General features: G+C 55.9%; 1 protein-coding gene across 1 annotated transcript in view; it reads left to right on the plus strand.

Moving 5' to 3' along the window:
* LOC132390423 (serine/threonine-protein kinase D3-like) overlaps positions 1-27,062 on the plus strand; it is a 63,424-nt gene that overhangs the window by 23,071 nt on the left and 13,291 nt on the right. The window contains exons 3-14 of the mRNA XM_059963032.1: positions 6,940-7,071; positions 7,691-7,761; positions 8,297-8,486; positions 8,894-8,977; positions 10,162-10,324; positions 12,027-12,150; positions 14,639-14,716; positions 15,230-15,458; positions 15,593-15,651; positions 16,005-16,077; positions 16,332-16,438; positions 21,066-21,227. Coding sequence (XP_059819015.1) covers positions 6,940-7,071; positions 7,691-7,761; positions 8,297-8,486; positions 8,894-8,977; positions 10,162-10,324; positions 12,027-12,150; positions 14,639-14,716; positions 15,230-15,458; positions 15,593-15,651; positions 16,005-16,077; positions 16,332-16,438; positions 21,066-21,227 — 1,472 coding nt within the window. The remainder of the gene's footprint in view (positions 1-6,939; positions 7,072-7,690; positions 7,762-8,296; positions 8,487-8,893; positions 8,978-10,161; positions 10,325-12,026; positions 12,151-14,638; positions 14,717-15,229; positions 15,459-15,592; positions 15,652-16,004; positions 16,078-16,331; positions 16,439-21,065; positions 21,228-27,062) is intronic.

The raw sequence follows: 27,062 nt of genomic DNA on the forward strand, positions 1-27,062 counted from the left end.
ATAATCTTATATGTCTCTTTCAGATCCCCTCTCATCCTTCTAAATTCCAGTGTATACAAGCCCAGTCGCTCCAATCTGTCAACATATGACAGTCCCGCCCGCTAAAATTATCCAATCTACCCTAGTGACGATCAGAAGCCACAAGGTCATTATAAAGAACCGTCCCCCACTTAGTAAACTCATCGCCCAAACCAAATCGTTCTAAAGTGAAAAAAGGATACAGCCGTTCGACACGATCAAAGGCCTTTGCTGCCGCTAAGGAAACCACTGCCTGTTGCTGACGTGCCTGAATCACATCAAGTAACCTTCTGATATTGTTAGATGATCTAGGGCCTTTCACAAAACCCATCTGATCCTCCTTTGTGATTAAAGGGAACACAGTTTCGAATCGCAACACTGTTTTAGTGCCCACCTTTTAACCTGTTCTGAGATCAATCTAACTTCGCCACGCACACTTTATCTACTGAAGGAGATGTAAGGTGCTCTGCTACCCTGCAGGTCACCCCTTGGGGAAGGTCTAGCCCCTGCTTACCCATAGCCCCTGTCTGTGGGTCTGTGTGTGTCTGTAACCGTGTCTTGTCTGTGTGTCTGTAACTGTGTCTTGTCTGTGTCTGTGGGTCTGTGTGTGTTAGTGTGTCTCTGTAACTGAGCATCATGCCTGTGTCATTTGTGTCTATCGGTCTGTGCATCTGTGACTGTACTTCTGCGTCTGTTTGTGTGTGTGTGTGTCTGACTGTGTCTCTGTGTGAGATGTGTGTGACAATAGACAATAGACGCAGAAGTAGACCATTCGGCCCTTCGAGCCTGCACCGCCATTTTGAGAAAATGGCTGATCAACTACTATCAATACCCAGTTCCTGCCTTGTCCCCATATCCCTTGATTCCCCTATCCATAAGATACCTATATAGCTCCTTCTTGAAAGCATCCAGAGAATTGGCCTCCACTGCCTTCCGAGGCAGTGCATTCCAGACCCCACAACTCTCTGGGAGAAGAAGTTTTTCCTTAACTCTGTCCTAAATGACCTACCCCTTATTCTCAAACCATGCCCTCTGGTACTGGACTCTCCCAGCATCTGGAACATATTTCCTGCCTCTATCTTGTCCAATCCCTTAATAATCTTATATGTTGCAATCAGATCCCCTCTCAATTCCAGCGTGTACAAGCCCAGTCTCTCTAACCTCTCTGTGTAAGACAGTCCAGACATCCCAGGAATTAACCTTGTGAATCTACGCTGCACTTCCTCCACAGCCAGGATATCCTTCCTTAACCCTGGAGACCAAAACTACACAATACTCCAGGTGTGGTCTCACCAGGGCTCTGTACAAATGCAAGAGGATTTCCTTGCTCTTGTACTCAATTCCCTTTGTAATAAAGGCCGACATTCCATTAGCCTTCTTCACTGCCTGCTGCACTTGCTCATTCACCTTCAGTGACTGATGAACAAGGACTCCTAGATCTCTTTGTATTTCTCCCTTACCTAAATCTACACCATTCAGATAATAATCTGCCTTCCTGTTCTTACTCCCAAAGTGGATAACCTCACACTTATTCACATTAAACGCCATCTGCCAAGTATCTGCCCACTCACCCAGCCTATCCAAGTCACCCTGAATTCTCTTAACATCCTCATCACATGTCACACTGCCACCCAGCTTAGTATCACCAGCAAATTTGCTGATGTTATTCTCAATGCCTTCATCCAAATCATTGATGTAAATGGTAAACAGCTGTGGTCCCAATACCGAGCCCTGTGGCATCCCACTAGTCACCACCTGCCATTCCGAGAAACACCCATTCACCGCTACCCTTTGCTTTCTATCTGCCAACCAGTTTTCTATCCATGTCAATGTCTTCCCCCCGATGCCCTGAGCTTTGATTTTACCCACCAATCTCCTATGTGGGACCTTATCAAATGCCTTCTGAAAATCGAGGTACACTACATCCACTGGATCTCCCCCGTCTAACTTCCTGGTTACATCCTCGAAAAACTCCCAACAGATTAGTCAAGCATGATTTACCCTTGGTAAATCCATGTTGGCTCGGCCCAATCCTATCACTGCTATCTAGATATGCCACTATTTCATCCTTAATAATGGACGCTAGCATCTTCCCCACCACCGATGTCAGGCTGACAGGTCGATAGTTCTCTGTTTTCTCCCTCCCTCCTTTTTTAAAAAGTGGGATAACATTAGCCATTCTCCAATCCTCAGGAACTGATCCTGAATCTAAGGAACATTGGAAAATGATTACCAATGCATCCACAATTTCCAGGGCCACCTCCTTTAGCACCCTAGGGTGCAGACCATCTGGACCTGGGGATTTGTCAGCCTTCAGTCCCATCAGTCTTCTCATCACCGTTTCCTTCCGAATGTCAATCTGTTTCATTTCCTCTGTTACCCTATGTCCTTGGCCCATCCATACATCTGGGAGATTGCTTGTGTCTTCCTTAGTGAAGACAGATCTAAAGTATTTATTAAATTCTTCTGCAATTTCTCTGTTTCCCATAACAATTTCACCCAATTCATTCTTCAAGGGCCCAACATCGTTCTTAACTATCTTCTTTCTCTTCACATATCTAAAAAAGCTTTTGCTATCTTCCTTTATATTCCTGGCTAGCTTGCATTCGTACCTCATTTTTTCTCCCCGTATTGTCTTTTTAGTTAAGTTCTGTTGTTCCTTAAATACTTCCCAATCATCTGTCCTCCCACTCACCTTAGCTCTGTCATATTTCCTTTTTTTTAATGCTATGCAGATTCTGACTTCCTTTGTCAACCACTGTGGCCCCTTACCCCCTTTGAATCCTTCCTTCTCTGGGGGAAGAACTGATTTTGCACCTTGTGCATTATTCCCAAGAATACCTGCCATTGCTGTTCCACTGTCTTTTCTGCTGGGATATCCGTCCAGTTAACTTTGGCCAGCTCCTCCTTCATGGCTCCATAGTTTCCCCTGTTCAACTGCAACACTGACACCTCCGAGCTGCCCTTATCCTTCTCAAATTGCAGATAAAAACTTATCATATTATGATCACTACCTCCTAATGGCTCCTTTACTGCAAGATCGCTTATCAAATCCTGTTCATTACATAACACTAAATCCAGAATAGTCTTGTCCCTGGTCGGCTCTCGTACAAGCTGTTCCAAGAATGCATCCCGTAGGCACTCTACAAACTCCCTATCCTGTGGTCCAGCACCAACCTGATTCTCCCAGTTCACCTGGATGTTGCAATCCCCCATAACTACTGTGACATTACCTTTGCCACATGCCAATGTTAACTCCCTATTCAACTTGCACCCAATATCCATGCTACTGTTTGGTGGCCTGTAGACAACACCCATTTGGGTCCTTTTGCCCTTACTGTTCCTCAGTTCTATCCACACAGACTCTACTTCTCCTGACCCTATGTTCCCCCCTTGCAAAGGACTGAAACTCATTCCTCACGAACAGGGCCACCCCACCTCCTCTGCCCACATTTCTGTCCCTACGATAGCACGTACACCCTTGAACATTCATTTCCCAGGTCTGATCTCCCTGCAGCCATGTCTCCGTTATCCCAACAACATCATAGTTACCCATTCGCACCTGGGCTTCAAGCTCATCTGCCTTATTTCTGACACTGTGCATTCAGATATAGAATTTTCAGCCCATTTCTCCTCTCTCTGTTTGAATCGCTGCCTATTATACTTAACCCAGCTCCCCGAACTCCCATCGGGCTATACGCCCCTAGAATTTTGTTGTCCTTCTTAAATTTACTTATTCTTTCAACACATTTAACTCCATGTTCTGTTAGATTATCCCTCTGTACATGTGTCCTCCTTATCACTTGTTCCGCCTCACCTTTCTCTACTACACACTTAATATTCCGGGACCGTGTAGTCCCCACCTGTCCTTTATTCTTCCTCTCGCTATCCTCTCTCACATTCTAGATCCCCACCCCCTGCAAATTTAGTTTAAACCCCCCCCCCCGCAAATTTAGTTTAAACCCCACCCCCCCCGCAAGAAGAACTAGCAAACTTCCCTGCAAGAATGTTAGTACCGGTCCAGTTCAGGTGTAAACCGTCCCTTCGGAACAGATCCCACCTTCCCTGGAACAAAACCCAATGATCTACAAACCTGAAGCCCTCCCTCCTGCACCATCCTCTCAGCCACATATTAATCTGTATAATCCTCCTGTTCCTTGCCTCACTCGCACGTGGCACAGGTAGCAATCCCGAGATTGTTACCCTGGAGGTCCTGCCTTTCAGCTTCACTCCTAACTCCCTGAACTCCCTACGCAGGACCCCCTCACTCATCCTACCCACGTCATTGGTCCCTACATGGACCACAACATCTGGGTCCTTGCCCTCCCTCTCGAGAATAACCTGCACCCGATCTGAGATGTCCCGGATGTGTCTGACTGTCTCTGATTATGTGTGTGTGTGTGTGTGTGTGAGTTTGTGTCTCTGTGTGTCTGGGTGTGTGTGTGTGTGTGTGTGTGTGTGTGTGTGTGTATGTGTGTGTGTGTGTGTGTGTGTGTGTGTGTGTGTGTGTGTGTGAATTTGTGTCTCTGTGTGTCAGGGTGTGTGTGAGTTTGTCTCTGTGTGTCTGGGGGTGTGTGTGTGAGTTTGTGTCTCTGTGTGTCAGGGTGTGTGTGAGTTTGTCTCTGTGTGTCTGGGGGTGTGTGTGTGTGAATTTGTGTCTCTGTGTGTCAGGGTGTGTGTGAGTTTGTGTCTCTGTGTGTCTGGGGGGGTGTGTGTGTGTGTGTGAATTTGTGTCTCTGTGTGTCAGGGTGTGTGTGAGTTTGTCTCTGTGTGTCTGGGTGTGTGTGTGTGTGTGAGTTTGTGTCTCTGTGTGTCTGGGTGTGTGTGAGTTTGTCTGTGTGTCAGGGTGTGTGTGTGTCTGGGTGTGTGTGTGTGTGTGTGTGTGTGTGTGTGTGTGTGTGTGTGTGTGTGTGTGTGTCTCTGTGTGTCTGGGGGTGTGTGTGTGTGTGTGAATTTGTGTCTCTGTGTGTCTGGGGGTGTGTGTGTGTGTGTGAGTTTGTGTCTCTGTGTGGCTGGGTGTGTGTGAGTTTGTCTGTGTGTCAGGGTGTGTGTGTGTGTGGGTGTGTGTGTGTGTGTGGGTGTGTGTGTGTGTGTGTGAGTTTGTGTCTCTGTGTGTCTGGGTGTGTGTGAGTTTGTCTGTGTGTCAGGGTGTGTGTGTGTCTGGGTGTGTGTGTGTGTGTGTGTCTCTGTGTGTCTGGGGGTGTGTGAGTTTGTCTGTGTGTCAGGGTGTGTGTGTGTGTGGGTGTGTGTGTGTGTGTGTGTGGATGTGTGTGTAGATCATTCCATCTCCCCTCCTTTGCCTCGTTCAGCTCAGCTCTGGGTTCGGGCTGCCACCCATTTTGCCACCGGCAACACACGGGCTTGTCTCCACCCCCAGGCTGCCTGCCCTTGTGACGTGGGCCTACTGTCCAGCACTTCCCCACAAACCCACGGGTCAGAACCGGGAACCCACTGCCCTGCCTGTCGGTAAAGTTGCAGCTGATCCAACTGCAAGTTCAACCTCACGTCCTCCAGCTCCCGGCGACTTCCCGCGACGGCCCGTGAGGACCGATCCGAACGGAGAATCGGTGCCCTCGGGGAGAACTCTCTTGAGGGAGTGGCTCTCCATCCTGGGTTCTCCCACAGAACGAGAATCGGGCGGCTGCTCCTGGAATTCGGTGAGACTCATCGCAGATCTGGGGTGGGGGGGGCACCTATTGGTCAAGCTCCCAGTTACCGGGAAGGATATGCTAATGGCCATCGAACGGGAAGAACACACAGCGCAGGAACGGGTGCACGCCCGTTTAAGCCAGCCTGATTGACCCACCCCTCATTTCCTGGGGTGGCGGGTGGAGGTACGTCTCTGCCGAAGGGGGTGTGAGGCACTCCTTCCCTCCGCGACGATCTCTGAAGGGTACTGATAATGGCTGGGGGTCGCCCGTCTCGTAAAGACACTGCCCAGCAGAAGACAGTGGCAAAGCACTTTGGTAGGAATATTTGACATGTGATCAGGAAGGCCCACGTCACACAATGATGATGTCGCGCGACACGGCGCACGATGATGACGACGACGACGACGACATTTCCCCTAACGCTCTCCTACCCACCTCCCTTTGGACTGTTTCACCAACATACCCACCCGGGCCTCCTCCTCATATACAAAGCCCCCTCCGGGTGAGGAAACCCTACCTTTCTAATCTCTCCCCTCTCCCCTCAGACCTGTGCCCTCGAGTTCTCGATTTCCGCTTGCACCCCGCCCGTGTCCCTCGCGACTTTATACACCTCTGTAAGATCTCCCACGCCTCGAGGTATAAACTGACCCTCCCTCCCCCTGGCCTCGGCCCTCCTTTCTCGTCCCCCACCCCCCGCCAATCCGCGGGAGGCTAAGCAGAAGTTGTAAAAGACATTGGCCAGGACTAATTTGGAGTCGAGTGTGCAATAGTCCTGGCCAGCGGCCTACAGGACGGACGTCAATAAGATGGAAAGAGCACGGAGATGGGTTACAAGGCTGTTGCCGGGTCCGGAGGGCCTGAGTCATAAGGAAAGTTTGAACAGGTTAGGACTTTGTTCCCCCGAGCGTGGGAGAATGAGATTTGACAGGGGAGCACAAATTTATGAGGGGGCATAGATAGGGTAAATGCAAGCAGGCTTTTTCCACTGGGGTTGGTTGAGAGTCGAGCCAAAGGTCATGGGTTAAGGGTGAGAGGTGAGAAGTTTAAGGGGAACATGAGGTGAAACTACTTCACTCAGAGGGTGGTGAGAGTGTGGAACGAGCTGGTGTATGTGAGCTTGATTTCAGCATTTAAGAGATGGGTAAATGGATGGTGGGGGTATGGAGGGCTGTGGTTCCAGTGCAGGTCGATAGTAGTTAGGTGCGGGCTAGATGGGCCGAAAGGTCCTTTTCTGTGCTGCCATGCTCTCTGACCTCTCTTCTTCCCACAGGCTCAGCCCTGAAAGGGAGCAGCAACATTTTCCCCCACGTGCTCCACGTCCACTCCTACAGGGCCCCGGCGTTCTGTTACCACTGCGGGGAGATGTTGTGGGGTCTGGTCAGACAGGGCCTGAGGTGCGAAGGTAGGTCGAGGCCTCGGATGCGGGGGAGAGAGGGTGGGGGGGCGGCCCCCCCCCCGCTGTCGGTTCTCCCCGACTCAGGTTCGATCCTCCCCGCTGGGAGCTGGTGGGTGGGGGGGCCTCCACAACCAGCGAGGGGGCTCTCAGTCCGAAACTCCCAGACCAAAGAGAGAGGACACCCTACCCCCTCCGCCTCAGTCCCCCCCACCATCAAACAACTCCCTGACAAACATCACTCTCCCCCCTCCCTTCAATCCGCTCAGCCCCCAACTCCTCCACCACCCCCTGTCCCACTAAACCCGCCGCCCGTCCCTTTCGGCATACCCTCCCCTACCCTCAACCTCACCCCTTCTTGTCCCTCCTTCCACCCTCCCTCCTGCCCTCCCCACACCTCTCCCTCTGCTTCCCCCCTTTCCCCTCCCCTCTCGCATCTGACACCCTTTAGCCCCTCGTTTGCCCCCCAGCACCCGAAGCCCTCGGCTCCCCACTTCCCTCCGCCCCCAACTCTGCATCAAGCCCCCTCCCATCGACCTCTCCAAGGTTCGCCCCCCCCACCCCACTTAACACCCCTATTGCACCCCCAAGGGCAGTAACCCGTCCTTTCCCCTCCCTGTGTCCACAGGCTGCGGGCTCGACTACCACAAGCGCTGTGCCTTCAAGATTCCCAACAACTGCACACGAGGCCTGCAGGAGGTAAGTGCGGGCGAGGGAGGCCACAGGGGCTCCCTCCACCCTGGGGATGGGTCCCCCACCACGGGCACACACGCACACGTTCCCACTGTCTCTCGCTCTCCCCAAACCCTGTGCTCTTCCTCTCGCTCGACCTCCAGCTCTGTCCCCTCCTCCTTTTCCTCTCCCTCGCCTCTTGCCTCCTCCCTCTTTGCTTTTTACCTCCTCCCCCCACCTCCTCCCTCTTTGCCTCTCGCCTCCTCCCCTTGCCTCTTGCCTCTTCCCCTCCTACTGCCTCTTTCCCTCCTCCCTCCGCTTCTTGCATTCTCCCCCTTGGCCTCTAGCCTCCCCTTCACCTCCTGCCCCCTCCTCCCCCTCACCTCGCCTCCTCCCTTCCTCCTACCACTTCCCTCCTCCCTCTTTGCTTTTTGCCTCCTCCCTCCCCCCCTTCGCCTCTCGCCTCCTCCCCCTTGGCCTCTTGTCTCCCCTCCACCTGCCCCCTCCTCTCATCCCCCTCCCTGTCCCTTGGGAGCTGTCTGACCTCTCCGTTGTTCCTCAGGCTGCCCGCGGCGGGATGGGCGGGGGCCGGAAGCCGCCAGCGGGCCGCCCCCTCTGGACGGAACGCCGGGAGGGCCTGGGGGTGCAGGTGCCGCACACCTTCCACATCCACACGTACACGCGGCCCACCGTCTGCCAGCAGTGCCGGCTCCTCCTGCGGGGCCTCTTCCGGCAGGGCCTACAGTGCCGCGGTGAGCGCGGGCTGGGGGAGGGAGCGGGCAGGGCGGGGGAGAGGCGGCAGGACGGACGCAGGAAGCGGGGCAGGGAGGGGAGGGAGGTGTGGGGAGGGTGGTGGTGAGGGAAGCTGAGAGGAGGGGTGGAGAGGGGTGAGTGGGAGGAGGTGAATTGGGGAGAGGAATGGAGGTGGAGGAGGGCATAGTAGGTGGGAATCTTGAGGGCTTGGTAGGTTTGGGGCAGCTGGGCCATCTGCGGGGGTCAAGGGTCAGGCTATGAGGCCTAGGTAAACCTGGGGCCTCTGCCGTTAGGATGTGTGTACTGGATCAGGCCTGGGGGTGGGGGCCCAGCCTCTGAATTTGTCTGTCTGTCTGTGTCTGACTCATCCCCTCTCCAACTCTCTCTCTCTCTCTCTCTCTCTCAGATTGCAAGTTTAACTGTCACAAACGATGTGTCGCTCTGGTTTCTAATGACTGCTCGGGCGAGAGTGCCCTCATCAACGGCGAGGGTAAATGTGAGATAGTGGTCGTGGGGTCTGATATCACGGGCTCTCAGAGCTGAGACAAAAGCCTGTGTTGAAATGTGGGGGATCAAATTACAGACTTGATGGGCAAACGGCCCTCTCCTGCCCCTGTGGGCCAGACTCGAAGGCCAAACAGCCTAACCCCCTCCAACATTCTTACTTTAGAGGGAAGCACCCTGCCAAAAAGGGGTGGGTGCGAGAGACCTGCCCCTACCTGCTCGAGGGAGCTCCTCACCTGAGTGAGGGATCACCCTATGTCATGAGAGGGGGGTGCAGCTGAGGGAGATATAGATAGGTTAAGTGAGTGGGCAAGGATCTGGCAGATGGAGCACAATATTGGTAAATGTGGGTCACCCACTTTGGAAGGAAAAATGGAAGATCAGAGTATTATTTAAACGATAAAGATTGCAGCATGCTGCTGGGCAGAGGGACTCGGGAGTGTTTGTGCATGAATCACAAAAGGTTGGTTTGCAGGTACAGCAGGCTGTCGAGAAGGCAAATGGGATGTGGGCCTTCATTGCTAGAGGGATTGAATTGAAGAGCAGGGAGGTCATGCTGCAACTATACAGGGTTCTGGTGAGGCCGCACCCGGAGTACTGTGTGCAGTTCTGGTCTCCTTACTCGAGGAAGGATATACTGGCTTCGGAGGCGGTGCAGAGGAGGTTCACCAGGCTGACTCCAGAGATGAGGGGGTTAGACTATGAGGGGGGATTGAGTCGCCTGGGACTGTACTCGCTGGAATTCAGAATGAGAGGAGATCTGATAGAAGCATATAAAATTATGAAAGGGATAGATTAGATAGAGGCAGGAAAGTTGTTTCCACTGGTGGGTGAGACTAGAACGAGGGGACATTGCCTCAAGATTCGGGGGAGTAGATTTAGGACGGAGATGAGGAGGAACTGCTTTTCCCAGAGGGTGGTGAATCTGTGGAATTCTCTGCCCAGTGAAGCAGTGGAGGCTGCTTCGGTAAATATATTTAAGACAAAGTTGGATAGATTTTTGCACAGTAGGGGAATTAAAGGTTATGGGGAAAAGGCAGGAGGGTGGAGATGAGTCCATGGCCAGATCAGACATGATCTTATTGAATGGCGGAGCAGGCTGGATGGGCAAGATGGCCGACTCCTGCCCCTGTTTCTTATTTAAGTTCCTCCGTCTCCGTGCCTTCCCAGAGGGTCAGAATCCCGAGGCGGGGGATCCACTGGCAGAGACGGAAGAGGAGGGCCAGGATTCTGACTCCAAGCCTCCAGAAGTGCTGGAGAACATTCCAGACATCACTGCAGAGTCCAGCTCCCTGTCAGACACCAGTCCGGACGATCACTCGGAGCCCCTCAGGTAGGTCTCCCGGGGGATCACCCTCTTTCCCCATTCCCTCGCGGATCACCCGGACATCCCCCCCTTCACCCTTAACCCATGTCCTCTGGGTTTTTTTCTCCCCTAGCCTCAGTGGAAAAAGCCTGCTTGCATTCACTCTATCTATACCCATCATCATTTTATACACCTCTATCAAATCTCCCCTCATTCTCCTACGCTCCAGGGATATAAAATAATCAAATAAGTAGTGCAAAACCCAAAATTTATTTTTAAAAAGTAGTGAGGTCATGTTCATGGGTTCAATGTCCATTCAGAAATCGGACGGCAGAGGGGAAGAAGCTGTTCCTGAATCGTTGAGTGTGTGTCTTCAGGCTCCCGTACCTCCTCCCTGATGGCAGAGGGGAAGAAGCTGTTCCTGAATCGCTGAGTGTGTGTCTTCAGGCTCCTGTACCTCCCCCCTGATGGCAGAGGGGAAGAAGCTGTTCCTGAATCGCTGAGTGTGTGTCTTCAGGCTCCTGTTCCTCCTCCCTGATGGCAGAGGGGAAGAAGCTGTTCCTGAATCGTTGAGTGTGTGTCTTCAGGCTTCTGTTCCTCCTCCCTGATGGCAGAGGGGAAGAAGCTGTTCCTGAATCGTTGAGTGTGTGTCTTCAGGCTCCTGTACCTCCTCCCTGATGGCAGAGGGGAAGAAGCTGTTCCTGAATCGTTGAGTGTGTGTCTTCAGGCTCCTGTACCTCCTCCCTGATGGTGACAATGAGAAGAGGGCATGTCCTGGGCGGTGGGGGTCCGTAATGATGGACGCTGCCTGTTTGAGGCACCGCTCCCTGAAGTCCTGGCTACGACGGAGGCCGGTGCCCGTGATGGAGCTGACTGAGTTTACAACGCTCTGCAGATTATGTCGATCTTGTACTGTACCCCCCCCACCCCCACCCACCCATACCAGACGGTGATACAGCCAGTCAGAATTCTTTCAATGGTACATCGGTAAAATTTATCAAGAGTTCTAAGTGACGAGCCAAACCTCAAACTCATAATGAAGTATAGCCGCTGTCTTTATAACTGCATCGATATGTTGGGACCAGGTCAGGTTCTCAGAGATATTGACAACCAGGAACTTGAAACTGCTCATTCGCTCTGCTTCTGATCCCTCTGTGAGGATTGGTGTGTGTTCCCTCGTCTCACCCTTCCTGAAGTCCACAATCAGCTCTTCGGTCTCACTGACGTTGAGTGCCAGGTCACCGCTACGACAGCGCTCAATGAGCCGGTATATCTCCCTCCTGGACGCCCTCTCGCCACCGTCCGAGATTGTAGTTTGTAGTTGAGCTGGGGCTGGCCACGCAGTCACATCATAATGGCGGAGAAGTTGCAGTGCAGGCAAACACGAAGACGAGAGTCCGTACGAAAGGACTGCTGAAGAGTCGGGGTAGAAGATGAGCTTGAACTTGCTGATTGCAGCTTTTCTGTCTCTCAGGGTGGCCAAGGAGTTAACGTTCCTCATAAAACCGACCACCGGCTCGCCTTATTGAACCCGTACCCCTTTCCCTTCGCCGGACTCGTTGAGGTTTCCGCGATGTCGGATCATGGATCAATCGCTGGTCTCTTGTTGTTGACGGTCAACCCTCAGCTTCTAGTCCTGGGGCGGGGAGGGGTGATGGAGTGCCAGGCGCAGCATGTCACACGTCGTTCTCTCTCTCTCTCTCTCCCCCCCCCCCACCCTGCCCCACAGCCCGACGTTCTCCAGCAACATCCCACTGATGCGCGTGGTGCAGTCGGTGAGGCACACCAAGCGGAGGAGCAGCACCGTGTTGAAGGAGGGCTGGCTGATGCACTACAGCAAGACCGATTCGCTGGTGAGTATGCAGGATGGGGCCGTGGTCTGTACCGACCACGGGCTAAGTCCCTTCTCCCTGCACGTGATCCATCCCCATCAAAGACCCTGGGGGAAAGATTCCGGCTGTGTACCTGCAGGGCAATGGGACAGAGTCACTGTTTATTCTGTGCGAGGGTCACTGTGTAACTGTACAGAGTCACTGTTTATTCAGGGTGAGGGTCAGTCGCTGTGTAACTGTACAGAGTCACTGTTAATTCAGGGTGAGGGTCACTCACTGTGTAACTGTACAGGGTCACTGTTTATTCAGGGTGAGGGTCAGTCGCTGTGTAACTGTACAGAGTCACTGTTAATTCAGGGTGAGGGTCACTCACTGTGTAACTGTACAGAGTCACTGTTTATTCAGGGTGAGGGTCACTGTGTAACTGTACAGGGTCACTGTTTATTCAGGGTGAGGGTCAGTCACTGTGTAACTGTACAGAGTCACTGTTAATTCAGGGTGAGGGTCACTCACTGTGTAACTGTACAGAATCACTGTTTATTCAGGGTGAGGGTCACTGTGTAACTGTACAGGGTCACTGTTTATTCAGGGTGAGGGTCAGTCACTGTGTAACTGTACAGAGTCACTGTTTATATAGGGTGAGGGTCAGTCACTGTGTAACTGTACAGAGTCACTGTTTATTCAGGGTGAGAGTCAGTCACTGTGTAACTGTACAGAGTCACTGTTTATATAGGGTGAGGGTCAGTCACTGTGTAACTGTACAGAGTCACTCTTTATTCAGGGTGAAGGTCACTCACTGTGTAACTGTACAGAGTCACTGTTTATTCAGGGTGAGGGTCAGTCACTGTGTAACTGTACAGAGTCGCTCTTTATTCAGGGTGAGGGTTACTCACTGTGTAACTGTACAGAGTCACTGTTTATTCAGGGTGTGGGTCACTGTGTAACTGTACAGAGTCACTGTTTATTCAGGGTGAGGGTCAGTCACTGTGTAACTACAGGGTCACTGTTTATTCAGGGTGAGGGTCACTGTAACTGTACAGAGTCACTGTTTATTCAGGGTGAGGGTCAGTCACTGTGTAACTGTACAGAGTCACTGTTTATTCAGGGTGTGGGTCACTGTGTAACTGTACAGGGTCAGTGTCTGACTGTTTCGGGATGGGGTTGCTGCCTGTTTTGCTGCCTGTTCCGGTGGTTGACTGTCTGTTCTGTCTGACTGTTTCGGGAATGGGGTTGCTGCCTGTTTTGCTGCCTGTTCCGGTGGTTGACTGTCTGTTCTGTCTGACTGTTTCGGGAATGGGGTTGCTGCCTGTTCCGGTGGCTGACTGTCTGTTCTGTCTGACTGTTTCGGGAATGGGGTTGCTGCCTGTTTTGCTGCCTGTTCCGGTGGTTGACTGTCTGTTCTGTCTGACTGTTTCGGGAATGGGGTTGCTGCCTGTTTTGCTGCCTGTTCCGGTGGCTGACTGTCTGTTTTGTCTGACTGTTTCGGGAATGGGGTTGCTGCCTGTTTTGCTGCCTGTTCCGGTGGTTGACTGTCTGTTCTGTCTGACTGTTTCGGGAATGGGGTTGCTGCTTGTTTTGCTGCCTGTTCCGGTGGCTGACTGTCTGTTCTGTCTGACTGTTTCGGGAATGGGGTTGCTGCCTGTTTTGCTGCCTGTTCCGGTGGCTGACTGTCTGTTCTGTCTGACTGTTTCGGGAATGGGGTTGCTGCTTGTTTTGCTGCCTGTTCCGGTGGTTGACTGTCTGTTCTGTCTGACTGTTTCGGGAATGGGGTTCTGCCTGTTTTGCTGCCTGTTCCGGTGGCTGACTGTCTGTTCTGTCTGACTGTTTCGGGAATGGGGTTGCTGCCTGTTTTGCTGCCTGTTCCGGTGGCTGACTGTCTGTTCTGTCTGACTGTTTCGGGAATGGGGTTGCTGCCTGTTTTGCTGCCTGTTCCGGTGGTTGACTGTCTGTTCTGTCTGACTGTTTCGGGAATGGGGTTGCTGCCTGTTTTGCTGCCTGTTCCGGTGGCTGACTGTCTGTTCTGTCTGACTGTTTCGGGAATGGGGTTGCTGCCTGTTTTGCTGCCTGTTCCGGTGGTTGACTGTCTGTTCTGTCTGACTGTTTCGGGAATGGGGTTGCTGCCTGTTTTGCTGCCTGTTCCGGTGGTTGACTGTCTGTTCTGTCTGACTGTTTCGGGAATGGGGTTGCTGCCTGTTTTGCTGCCTGTTCCGGTGGCTGACTGTCTGTTCTGTCTGACTGTTTCGGGAATGGGGTTGCTGCCTGTTTTGCTGCCTGTTCCGGTGGCTGACTGTCTGTTCTGTCTGACTGTTTCGGGAATGGGGTTGCTGCCTGTTTTGCTGCCTGTTCCGGTGGTTGACTGTCTGTTCAGTCTGACTGTTTCGGGAATGGGGTTGCTGCCTGTTTTGCTGCCTGTTCCGGTGGCTGACTGTCTGTTCAGTCTGACTGTTTCGGGAATGGGGTTGCTGCCTGTTTCGGTGGCTCACTGACTCGTTGTGCCTGCTCTCGGCAGAGAAAGCGACACTACTGGCGGCTGGACAGCAAGTATATCACACTGTTCCAGAACGACACCGACACCAAGTTCTACAAGGTGAGTGCGTGCCACAGAGGGAGCTACAGACGGGGACGGGGAGGGTCAATCACTCCCATTCACTGCGGGACGCGAGTCTGGCACTCTCACGCTGCCTCAATTACACACGGATTGTCTTGTACACACGCGCGCTCCCTCGGTCTAACGGAGACACACAGAATCACAGACACACACACATGTGTCAGCACACTCGCCCACACTAGGGCTCTGATGCACTTTTCGTGCCCTCACGCTCTCAACGCGCCTGCACCCTTCTGCTGTCACCCGCCCCCTGCGGCTGACCGACACGTCCTGCCCCGGTCTGACGCAGTGGAACTCCAGGGGGGTGGGGTCAACTCTGGGTGTGATTAGGGGCAGTGGAGGGGAAGGGGGGCGGAGAGGGAGCAGGGAGTGAGAGAGGAGTTTGGTGGATGGAAGGGAGGAGGGAATGGTGAGGGCAGGTGGAGGATGGGTATTTAGGGAGCTGATAACCACCGTTACCCCTGACTCTTTCCTCTGCACACCCCCCCACAGCGATTCCCCCTCTCGGACGTCCAGCTGATCCGCTCTGGCCTGGATCCTCAGTTCGAGTTTGAGCTGGTCACCCGCAGCACCACGATCTACGTGGGGGGGAGTGCCCCCGCCAACACCCTCTGCCCCCCTGGGCTGCACCCCTCCTGGGTGCCCAGCCAGGACTGGGAGCGGGCCATCAGGCAGGCCCTTCGGCCCGTCACCTCCCACCCCGGGCCGGACGCAGACTCAGGTCAGTGAGGGGTCGGCGGGGGGGTGGTTGGTTGGGCGGTGGGAGGAAGAAGGAGTGGTGTGGGGGGGGGGGTTGGTGATTCGATCTGTCGACTGGGGTTCGACTAAAGGCTGCTCTCCCTCCCCTCGTGACAGACTCGGGACAGCAGACCCAGGAGAGCACAGAGCAGTCCGTGGCCAATACCAGCAGCCAGGTGGGTCGGTGAGAACGTATCACCCCTCTTCCTCACTACCCCTCCACCCTCTTTCCCTCACCCCCTTAAACCCTGGATCTTCACGACTCTCGACTCCCACCCCTCCCTCCCGCATCCCCTCACTCCGTCTGAATCCTCCCTCCGTCCTAGTCCCTTCTCCCTCCTGTGTCCACCCCTCTCCTCATTCCCTCACTTCTCACCCTCCCTCCCACCCCTGCCCCTCCCCACCCACTCTGGGTCTCCCCCTCCCCCTCTGCCTTGCAACACCCCCCATCTTCCTGTCTGCCCCGTTTCTCAATTCCCCCTCCCCCCACCGTCTTCCTTTCTCTGACACTCTCCCTCTTGCCCCGCAGGATATCAGCGCCGTTTACCAGATATTCCCGGACGAGGTGCTGGGATCGGGCCAGTTCGGAATCGTTTACGGAGGTGAGGTCGACGGGCAGCGCCGGAGAAGCGGGGGGGGGGGGGGGTAACGGGTCTGCACGGGATCTCCCTCCTTCCTCACCCCCTATCCCCCCACCCTCTGGGAGGCGGGAGGGACGGCAAGGGGTCAGCACCGCGTGGCGGGGAGCGGCACCGGGTTTAATCGGGTCCCGGGGAGAACACAGTTACCCCGTCGGTCCCCCACTCTGTCTGAATCCTCCCGCCATCTCCCCTTCTCCCCCCGCCCCCCCCCCCAGGGAAGCACAGAAGGTCGAGCCGGGACGTGGCCATCAAAGTCATCGACAAACAGCGCTTCCCCACCCAGAGGGAGAGTCAACTCCGCAACGAGGTGACCATCCTGCAGGTAGGGTGCTGGGGGGCACTGGGGGCGGGGTAATTGTGGGTGGCGAAGGGCGCCGGGTGTAGGCTCGGGGGTGGTGGGAGGAGAATCTCTGGGACGGGGTGGGCGAAACGCGAGGCAGAGTGGGTTGTAGGTTGGCGGGGCGAGGAATACCTTGGCAAAATTCCGTAGCCCATCCGAATTCTGCCGTCCTGGGCCGGACTTCATCACAATACCCCTCCCTGGCTCTCTGATGGGGGGGGGGGAGATCCCTTCCCAATTCACCATTCACAACCCCCCCTGCCCGCACTCTTTCAGCTCTGTCTCTCTGTTTCTCTGGGGGGGAGTGGGGTTGGGGAGAAATAAAGAGAATAACGGGTGGGAGGGGACTCAGTTTACTCTGCTGACTGACCGGCTGAGTTCCTCGAGCATTTTGTGTTACTCCGGATTTCCAGCGTCTGCAGAAGGGGAGGAGTCGGGGGGTAGGGGAGCTGGAGGAAGATTTACAAGGAAGATTTACAAGGGGGAGAGGGGGTGAAGTACGAGGAGCGATTGATAGGTTCGTGGCCCAAGGTAGAAAGAGTCAATTTTAGAAAACCTAGCACATTTATTTTTCAGTATAGTCCCCTCAGACAAACTCTTCTCCCTCCTGCCGTCTGGGAAAAGGCTCCGAAGCATTCGGGCTCTCACGACCAGATTATGTAACAGTTTCTTCCCCCAAGCTATCAGACTCCTCAATATCCAGAGCCTGGACTGACACCTTACTGCCCTATTGTCCTGTTTATTATTTATTGTAATGCCTGCACTGTTTTGTGCAGGGTAGGTCTGTAGTCTAGTGTAGCTTTCTCTGTGTTGTTATTTTTACGTAGTTCAGTCTAGTTTTTGTACTGTGTCATGTAACACCATGGTCCTGAAAAACGTTGATTCATTTTTACTGAGGACTGTACCAGCAGTTCTGGTCGAAATGACAATAAAAGTGACTTGACTTGACTCCTACATTTACACACTTAGTCCAGCGGTCGTGGAACATACAGATCTTGGACCTCCAGAAAATGTCCACAGCAGGAGTGATTGATAAGTTTGTGGCCTAAGGTAGAAGGAGATGAGTTATACAGCTTTCGTTACATACACGTGCAGTTCAACTCTTTGAGTGATTATGCAGAAAGTTTGAGGTTAATAACTCACCTCCACTGCATAATTAACTGATGAGTTATTAACTTCAAACTGATGAGTTAATAACTCTTCTCCTACCCTAGGCCATGAACTTATCAATCACCCGGATGAGTTATTAACTTCAGACTTTCTGCATAATCACACAGAGTTGAACTGCACGTGCATGTAACTCATCTCCTTCTACCACGGGCCACGAACTTATCAATCACCCCTCGTAAAGAGCTGGGAAGTGGATTGGTGAGAGAGATGGAGGGCTGGAGAAGAGGGTATCTGACAGAGGAGAGGGTAGAGGACATTGGAAGGGGAGGAGCTGCGGAGGGAGGTGAGGAGATAAGGTGAGAGAGGGACACGGGAATGGGGAATGTTGGTGGGGGGGGGGCAATTACCGGAAGTTGTAGAAATCGATGTTCATGCCATCAGGTTGGAGGCTGCCCAGACGCAATACAGGGTGCGGCTCCTTCAACCTGGCCGTGGGCTGACATGTCGGAACGGGAATGGGAAGTAAAGTTGAAATCGGTGGCCAACGGGACACCACGGCTTTTCTGCCGGATGGAGCCAAGGTGCCAGCGGAGGGGATCTCCCGCATGGGAAGTGGAATTGAGATGGGTGGCCGCGAGGAAATCACGCTTGATCTTCAACTAATGGAACAGAAGTTATACACAATTTTTACTTTTTAAAAAAAAAGCACAACTGGGACAATAAAAAAGAACATCATGTGCAAAAGTGCTGATGAACTGTGGTGATTAGGGTTGTGTCGGTTGGTTCAAGAACCAGATGGTAGAAGGGAAGTACCTGTTTCCTGAATCTGGTGGTGTGGGACTTCAGGTTTCTACACCTCCTGCCCAACGTTCCCTCCTGTTCTCTCTTGCGGCTGTGCCAACCATTTCTCTGAGCAGAAGAAATATGTTATTATATATTTATCTTACGCAGCCGGAAAACTGCACAGCGGTTTAACGTTATATAAAAGGAGAATCAACGAGCAACGAAGGCTACGTGCGTGGGGGCATTGTGGTTACTGTGCGGGCTCGCAGTCAGAGGGAACTGTGCTCCTGCTCAATGGGCCAAACAGTGGGGATCTTTGATGATGGATGATGAGGCAGTGTCTCCTGTAGATATCACCTGCAGTGGGAAGGGGGTGTGCCCATAATGTTTAGCTCTCTTCAGCTTCTTATGCTGCTGAACGTTCAGATTGCTGCACCAGACGGCGATGAAACCAGTCAGGATATTTTCATCAGGACATCTGTAGAAGTTTGTCGGTGTTCCGTGACAACACGTGGGAGAGGCCAGAGGGCGGTTGCCTCTCCGACTGGAGGCCTGCGACTCGCGGAGAGCCGCGGGGATCGGTGCCAGATCGGCTGCTGTCTGTCAGCGAAACAATGATCTGAATTATAATGTGGCTTAACTGGGTAAGCAAATTTGCGGATGACACCAAGACCGCGGGCGTGCTGGGCAACCAGGAAGACTACCAGAGCTGGCAGCGGGATCTGGCCCAAGTGGGCTGGAAAATGGCAACTGGAATCTCCTGAAGTCAATGATCATCTCTTTCGTTTTAGAAGTGTTAAGGACTGGGTCGTTGTCCTTACACCACTCCGTCAGATGGTCCACCTCGAGCCTGTAGGCTGTTTCATCCTCGTCCGAGATCAGGCCAACCACTGTGGTATCGTCCACAAATTTAATTATGGAGTTGGAGGTGTAGATGGGGGTGCAGCCATGTGTGAAGAGTGTGTGGAGCATAGGGCTCAGCACACAGCCCTGTGGGGGGCCTATTTTTAAGATGAGGGTGTTGGAGGTGTGATTACCAACTCTGACTTGCTGTGGTCGGTCTGTGAGGAAGTCCATGACCCCTGAGCTCAGGGAGGAACCAAGGCCGAGAGTGTTCAGTTTTCTGACCGGTTTATGGGGGGATGACTGTGTCAAATACAGAACTGAAGTCCACAAATAGCATCCCAACGTAAGTGTTCAGTTCCTCTGAGTGAGTCAGAGCAATGTGGAGGGCCGTTGTGACTGCATCCTCTGTGGAGCGGTTTGCCCGGCAGGGAAACTGGTGTTTGTCCGATTCAGCTGGGATTAATGTGTGAGAGCACCAGTCTCTCAAAGCACTTCATGGCTATGGGTGTCAGCGCTACAGGGTGACAGACATTCAGGCACTTCACAGCTGATTTTTTGGGCACTGGGATGACGGCGGAGGTTTTAAGGCATGTTGGAACAGTGAGAGGTTAAATATACTTGTGAACACCTCAGCAAGCTGGTGGGCACATGCTTTCAGCGCCCGGCCGGGTAGAAGTTTGTCGGTGTTCCGTGACAACACGTGGGAGAGGCCAGAGGGCGGTTGCCTCTCCGACTGGAGGCCTGCGACTCGCGGAGAGCCGCGGGGATCGGTGCCGGATCCGCTGCCGTCTGTCAGCGAAACAATGATCTGAATTATAATGTGTGGTAACCGGGTAAGCAAATCTGCGGGCGTGGTGGGCAACCAGGAGGACTCGCAGAGCTGGCAGCGGGATCTGGACCAAGTGGGCTGGAAAATGGCAGGTGGAGTTTAATGCAGACAAGTGTGAGATTTTGCACTTCGGGAGGGCCAACCAGGGCAGGTCTGACACAGTGATCGGTCGGGCGCCGAGGAAGGGCAAGGTGGCAGAGATAAGGAATACAGGTCCGTTGTTCATTGAAAGTGGCGTCACCGGTAGATAGAGTCATAAAGAAAGTTGGCACATTGGTCTTCATCAAAGTATTGAGTGCAGGAGATGGGGTGTTATGCTGAAGTTGTACAAGACGTTGGTGAGGCCTGATTTGGAGTCTCGAGTGCAGTTTTGGTCACCGATCTACAGGGAAGATGTAAGTAAGGTTGAAAGAGCGCAGAGAGAATTTACAGGGATGTTGCCGGGTCTGGAGGACCTGAGTGAGAAGGTTGAATAGGTTAGGACTTCACTCCTTGGAGGTTAGGGGACCGAGGGGAGATTGATAGAGGTGCACAGAATTATGAGGGGGTATCGATAAGATAAATGCCAGCAGGCTTTTCCCGCTGAGTTTGGTTGGGACTACAGCCAGAGGTCATGGGTTAAGGGCGAAAGGTGAGGGGTTTAAGGTGAACGGGAGGGGAAACTCCTTCACTCAGCGGGTGGATGCGAGCTCGATTTCAATGTCTGAGAGAAGATTGTCTGGGTACATGGATGGGAGGGGGATGGAGGGCCGTGGTCCCGGTGCGGGTCGATGGGAGCAGGCAGATTAAATGTTCCGGCATGGACCAGATGCGCTGAAGGGCCTGTTTCTGCGCTGTACTTTTTCTATGACTAGCCAAACATCCTTAACCTCTTCGTGAATGCGTCTGTGTGCTGGGCCCGGGACAGGCCACCCGATGCATTTTGTTTTCTTTCTCGATCTAATCTCCCCTCACTTGAAGATCTCGAGGCGCTGGGAATATCTGCCATGCTCTGCTCTCCTCGGGGAAGCTCCCTCACCCTCTCTCTCTGTCTCTCGGCAGAACCTGCAGCACCCTGGGGTGGTGGCGCTCGACGCCGTGTTCGAGGATTCGGAGCGCGTGTTCCTGGTGATGGAGAAGCTGCGCGGAGACATGTTGGAACTGATCCTTTCCAGTGAGAACAGCCGCCTGCCCGAGCGCCTCACCAGGTTCCTCACCATCCAGGTACGAGGGTGCCTGCCCGCTCCCCGCCGCGCACCCTCCCACCGGGCTAGGCACCGTGGCTGCCGTGCCGCCCCGCCGGAGGCAGTACGACTGAGCGGGCAGAAAGATGGTGGCTTGGTGCGGAGGTGTGAAGGGAGCGGGCCGCCTGGGAGCGGGAGACGGGGAGTTCCTGGCGCGTTTAAGGGGAGCGGGAGACGGGGAGTTCCTGGCGCGTTTAAGGGGAGCGGGAGACGGGGAGTTCCTGGTGCGTTTAAGGGGAGCGGGAGACGGGGTCTCGCTGGGTTTCAAGGGGAGCGGGAGACGGGGTCCCGCTGGGTTTTAAGGGGAGCGGGAGACGGGGTCCCGCTGGGTTTCAAGGGGAGCGGGAGACGGGGTCTCGCTGGGTTTCAAGGGGAGCGGGAGACGGGGTCTCGCTGGGTTTCAAGGGGAGCGGGAGACGGGGTCTCGCTGGGTTTCAAGGGGAGCGGGAGACGGGGTCCCGCTGGGTTTTAAGGGGAGCGGGAGACGGGGTCTCGCTGGGTTTCAAGGGGAGCGGGAGACGGGGTCTCGCTGGGTTTCAAGGGGAGCGGGAGACGGGGTCCTGCTGGGTTTTAAGGGGAGCGGGAGACGGGGTCTCGCTGGGTTTCAAGGGGAGCGGGAGACGGGGTCTCGCTGGGTTTCAAGGGGAGCGGGAGACGGGGTCCCGCTGGGTTTTAAGGGGAGCGGGAGACGGGGTCTCGCTGGGTTTCAAGGGGAGCGGGAGACGGGGTCTCGCTGGGTTTTAAGGGGAGCGGGAGACGGGGTCCCGCTGGGTTTTAAGAGGAGGGGGAGACGGGGTCCCGCTGGGTTTTAAGGAGAGCGGGAGACGGGGTCCCGCTGGATTTTAAGGGGAGCGGGAGACGGGGTCCCGCTGGGTATTAAGGAGAGCGGGAGACGGGGTCCCGCTGGGTTTTAAGAGGAGGGGGAGACGGGGGTCTCGCTGGGTTTCAAGGGGAGCGGGAGACGGGGTCTCGCTGGGTTTCAAGGGGAGCGGGAGACGGGGTCTCGCTGGGTTTCAAGGGGAGCGGGAGATGGGGTCCCGCTGGGTTTTAAGGGGAGCGGGAGACGGGGTCCCGCTGGGTTTTAAGGGGAGTGGGAGACGGGGTCCCGCTGGGTTTTAAGGGGAGCGGGAGACGGGGTCCCGCTGGGTCTTAAGGGGAGCGGGAGACGGAGTCCCGCTGGGTTTTAAGAGGAGGGGGAGACGGGGTCCCGCTGGGTTTTAAGAGGAGGGGGAGACGGGGTCCCGCTGGGTTTCAAGGGGAGCGGGAGACGGGGTCCCGCTGTGTTTTAAGAGGAGGGGGAGACGGGGTCCCGCTGGGTTTTAAGGGGAGCGGGAGACGGGGGTCCCGTTGGGTTTTAAGGGGAGCGGGAGACGGGGTCCCGCTGGGTTTTAAGGGGAGCGGGAGACGGGGTCCCACTGGGTTTTCAGGGGAGCGGGAGACTGGGTCCCGCTGGGTTTTAAGAGGAGGGGGAGACGGGGTCCCGCTGGGTTTTAAGAGGAGGGGGAGACGGGGTCTCGCTGGGTTTCAAGGGGAGGGGGAGACGGGGTTACAAGGGGAGGGGGAGACGGGGTCCCGCTGGGTTTTAAGGAGAGCGGGAGACGGGGTCTCGCTGGGTTTTAAGGGGAGCGGGAGACGGGGGTCTCGCTGGGTTTCAAGGGGAGGGGGAGACGGGGTCTCACTGGGTTTTAAGAGGAGCGGGAGACGGGGACTCGCTGGGTTTCAAGGGGAGGGGGAGACTGGGTTTCAAGGGGAGGGGGAGACGGGGTCCCGCTGTGTTTTAAGGGGAGCGGGAGACGGGGTTTCAAGGGGAGGGGGAGACGGGGTCTCACTGGGTTTTAAGAGGAGGGGGAGACGGGGTCCCGCTGGGTTTTAAGGGGAGCGGGAGACGGGGTCCCGCTGGGTTTTAAGGGGAGCGCGAGACGGTGTCCCGCTGGGTTTTAAGGGGAGCGGGAGACGGGGTCCCGCTGGGTTTTAAGGGGAGCGGGAGACGGGGTCCCGCTGGGTTTTAAGGGGAGCGGGAGACGGGGTCTCGCTGGGTTTTAAGGGGAGCGGGAGACGGGGTCTCGCTGGGTTTTAAGGGGAGCGGGAGACGGGGTCCCGCTGGGTTTTAAGAGGAGGGGGAGACAGGGTCCCGCTGGGTTTTAAGGGGAGCGGGAGACGGGGTCCCGCTGGGTTTTAAGGGGAGCGTGAGACGGGGGTCTCACTGGGTTTTAAGGGGAGCGGGAGACGGGGTCCCGTTGGGTTTTAAGGGGAGCGGGAGACGGGGTCCCGCTGGGTTTTAAGGGGAGCGGGAGACGGGGTCCCGCGGGGTTTTAAGGGGAGCGGGAGACGGGATCCCGCTGGGTTTTAAGGGGAGCGGGAGACGGGGTCCCGCTGGGTTTTAAGAGGAGGAGGAGACGGGGTCCCGCTGAGTTTTAAGGGGAGCGGGAGACGGGGTCTCGCTGGGTTTTAATGGGAGCGGGAGACGGGGTCCCGCTGGGTTTTAAGGGGAGCGGGAGACGGGGTCTCGCTGGGTTTTAAGGGGAGCGGGAGACGGGGTCTCGCTGGGTTTCAAGGGGAGGGGGAGACGGGGTTTCAAGGGGAGGGGGAGACGGGGTCTCACTGGGTTTTAAGGGGAGCGGGAGACGGGGTCTCGCTGGGTTTCAAGGGGAGGGGGAGACGGGGTTTCAAGGGGAGGGGGAGACGGGGTTTCAAGGGGAGGGGGAGACGGGGTCCCGCTGTGTTTTAAGGGGAGCGGGAGACGGGATCTCGCTGGGTTTCAAGGGGAGGGGGAGACGGGGTCACACTGGGTTTTAAGAGGAGGGGGAGACGGGGTCCCGCTGGGTTTTAAGGGGAGCGGGAGACGGGGTCCCGCTGGGTTTTAAGGGGAGCGGGAGACGGGGTCTCGCTGGGTTTTAAGGGGAGCGGGAGACGGGGTCTCGCTGGGTTTTTTGGGGAGCGGGAGACGGGGTCCCGCTGGGTTTTAAGAGGAGGGGGAGACGGGGTCCCGCTGGGTTTTAAGGGGAGCGGGAGACGGGGTCTCGCTGGGTTTTAAGGGGAGCGGGAGACGGGGTCTCACTGGGTTTTAAGGGGAGCGGGAGACGGGGTCCCGCTGGGTTTTAAGAGGAGGGGGAGACGGGGTCTCGCTGGATTTTAAGGGGAGCGGGAGACGGGGTCCCATTGGGTTTTAAGTGGAGGGGGAGACGGGGTCCCGCTGGGTTTTAAGGGGAGCGCGAGACGGTGTCCCGCTGGGTTTTAAGGGGAGCGGGAGACGGGGTCCCGCTGGGTTTTAAGGGGAGCGGGAGACGGGGTCCCGCTGGGTTTTAAGAGGAGGGGGAGACGGGGTCCCGCTGGGTTTTAAGGGGAGCTGGAGACGGGGTCCCGCTGGGTTTTAAGGGGAGTGGGAGACGGGGTCCCGCTGGGTTTTAAGAGGAGGGGGAGACGGGGTCCCGCTGGGTTTTATGAGGAGGGGGAGACGGGGTCCCGCTGGGTTTTAAGAGGAGGGGGAGACGGGGTCCCGCTGGGTTTCGAACGGGAGACGGGGTCCCGCTGGGTTTCAAGGGGAGCGGGAGACGGGGTCCCGCTGTGTTTTAAGAGGAGGGGGAGACGGGGTCCCGCTGGGTTTTAAGAGGAGGGGGAGACGGGGTCCCGCTTGGTTTTAAGGGGAGCGGGAGACGGGGTCTCGCTGGGTTTTAAGGGGAGCTGGAGACGGGGTCCCGCTGGGTTTTAAGGGGAGCGGGAGACGGGGTCCCGCTGGGTTTTAAGAGGAGTGGGAGACGGGGTCCCGCTGGGTTTTAAGAGGAGGGGGAGACGGGGTCCCGCTGGGTTTTAAGAGGAGGGGGAGACGGGGTCCCGCTGGGTTTCGAACGGGAGACGGGGTCCCGCTGGGTTTCAAGGGGAGCGGGAGACGGGGTCCCGCTGTGTTTTAAGAGGAGGGGGAGACGGGGTCCCGCTGGGTTTTAAGGGGAGTGGGAGACGGGGTCCCGCTGGGTTTTAAGAGGAGGGGGAGACGGGGTCCCGCTGGGTTTTAAGTGGAGGGGGAGACGGGGTCCCGCTGGGTTTTAAGGGGAGCGCGAGACGGTGTCCCGCTGGGTTTTAAGGGGAGCGGGAGACGGGGTCCCGCTGGGTTTTAAGGGGAGCGGGAGACGGGGTCCCGCTGGGTTTTAAGAGGAGGGGGAGACGGGGTCCCGCTGGGTTTTAAGGGGAGCTGGAGACGGGGTCCCGCTGGGTTTTAAGGGGAGTGGGAGACGGGGTCCCGCTGGGTTTTAAGAGGAGGGGGAGACGGGGTCCCGCTGGGTTTTATGAGGAGGGGGAGACGGGGTCCCGCTGGGTTTTAAGAGGAGGGGGAGACGGGGTCCCGCTGGGTTTCGAACGGGAGACGGGGTCCCGCTGGGTTTCAAGGGGAGCGGGAGACGGGGTCCCGCTGTGTTTTAAGAGGAGGGGGAGACGGGGTCCCGCTGGGTTTTAAGAGGAGGGGGAGACGGGGTCCCGCTGGGTTTTAAGGGGAGCGGGAGACGGGGTCTCGCTGGGTTTTAAGGGGAGCGGGAGACGGGGTCCCACTGGGTTTTAAGGGGAGCAGGAGACGGGGTCCCGCTGGGTTTTAAGGGGAGTGGGAGACGGGGTCCCGCTGGGTTTTAAGAGGAGGGGGAGACGGGGTCCCGCTGGGTTTTAAGGGGAGCGGGAGACGGGGTCCCACTGGGTTTTAAGGGGAGCAGGAGACGGGGTCTCGCTGGGTTTTAAGGGGAGCAGGAGACGGGGTCCCGCTGGGTTTTAAGGGGTGCGGGAGACGGGGTCCCGCTGGGTTTTAAGGGGAGCGGGAGACGGGGTCCCGCTGGGTTTTAAGTGGAGGGGGAGACGGGGTCCCGCTGGGTTTTAAGGGGAGCGGGAGACGGGGTCCCGCTGGGTTTCAAGGGGAGTGGGAGACGGGGTCCCGCTGGGTTTCAAGGGGAGGGGGAGACGGGGTCTCACTGGGTTTTAAGAGGAGGGGGAGACGGGGTCCCGCTGGGTTTTAAGAGGAGGGGGAGACGGGGTCTCGCTGGGTTTCAAGGGGAGGGGGAGACGGGGTTTCAAGGGGAGCGGGAGACGGGGTCTCGCTGGGTTTTAAGAGGAGGGGGAGACGGGGTCCCGCTGGGTTTTAAGGGGAGCGGGAGACGGGGTCCCGCTGGGTTTTAAGGGGAGTGGGAGACGGGGTCTCGCTGGGTTTTAAGGGGAGGGGGAGACGGGGTCCCGCTAGGTTTTAAGGGGAGCGGGAGACGGGGTCCCGCTGGGTTTTAAGGGGAGGGGGAGACGGGGTCCCGCTAAGTTTTAAGGGGAGCGGGAGACGGGATCCCGCTGGGTTTAGGGAGAACAGGAGACGAGGTCTCCAGTGTGTTTAAGGCGAACAGGAGACACGGTCCTCGGTATGTTTAAGGGGAACGGGAATAGTAGTCCGGGTGGGGTTATGGAGAGCGAGTGACGGGGGCGACAGGGGGTGGGGAGTTCCGGTTGGGTTAAAGGGGAGCGGGGAGTTTCCGGGCGCGACTAAAGGAAACGGGAGACGAGGTCTCGTTGTGTTTAGGGAGAATAGGAGACGGTCCCCCCGTGTGTTTAAGGAGGGTGGGAGACAGGGGGTCCCGCTGCGTTTGAGAAGAGTGGGAGACGGGGAGTACCCGGCGGCTTTAAGGGGAGCGGGTTCCACTTCGCCGCGTGTTTCCAGGGACACGCCTGGCCTCGCAGATCTCACTCAGCTGTGAGGAGGACGCCGATCGAAGGGTCGGGAAGGTAAAGCAGATGGGGGAGCGGGTGGAATCCCGTGGGGAGTGACTCGCCAAGTCAGGTGCACCCGGGCGAGGGGCAA

The sequence above is a fragment of the Hypanus sabinus genome, unplaced genomic scaffold, assembly GCF_030144855.1.
Source record: "Hypanus sabinus isolate sHypSab1 unplaced genomic scaffold, sHypSab1.hap1 scaffold_890, whole genome shotgun sequence".
NCBI lineage: Eukaryota > Metazoa > Chordata > Chondrichthyes > Myliobatiformes > Dasyatidae > Hypanus > Hypanus sabinus.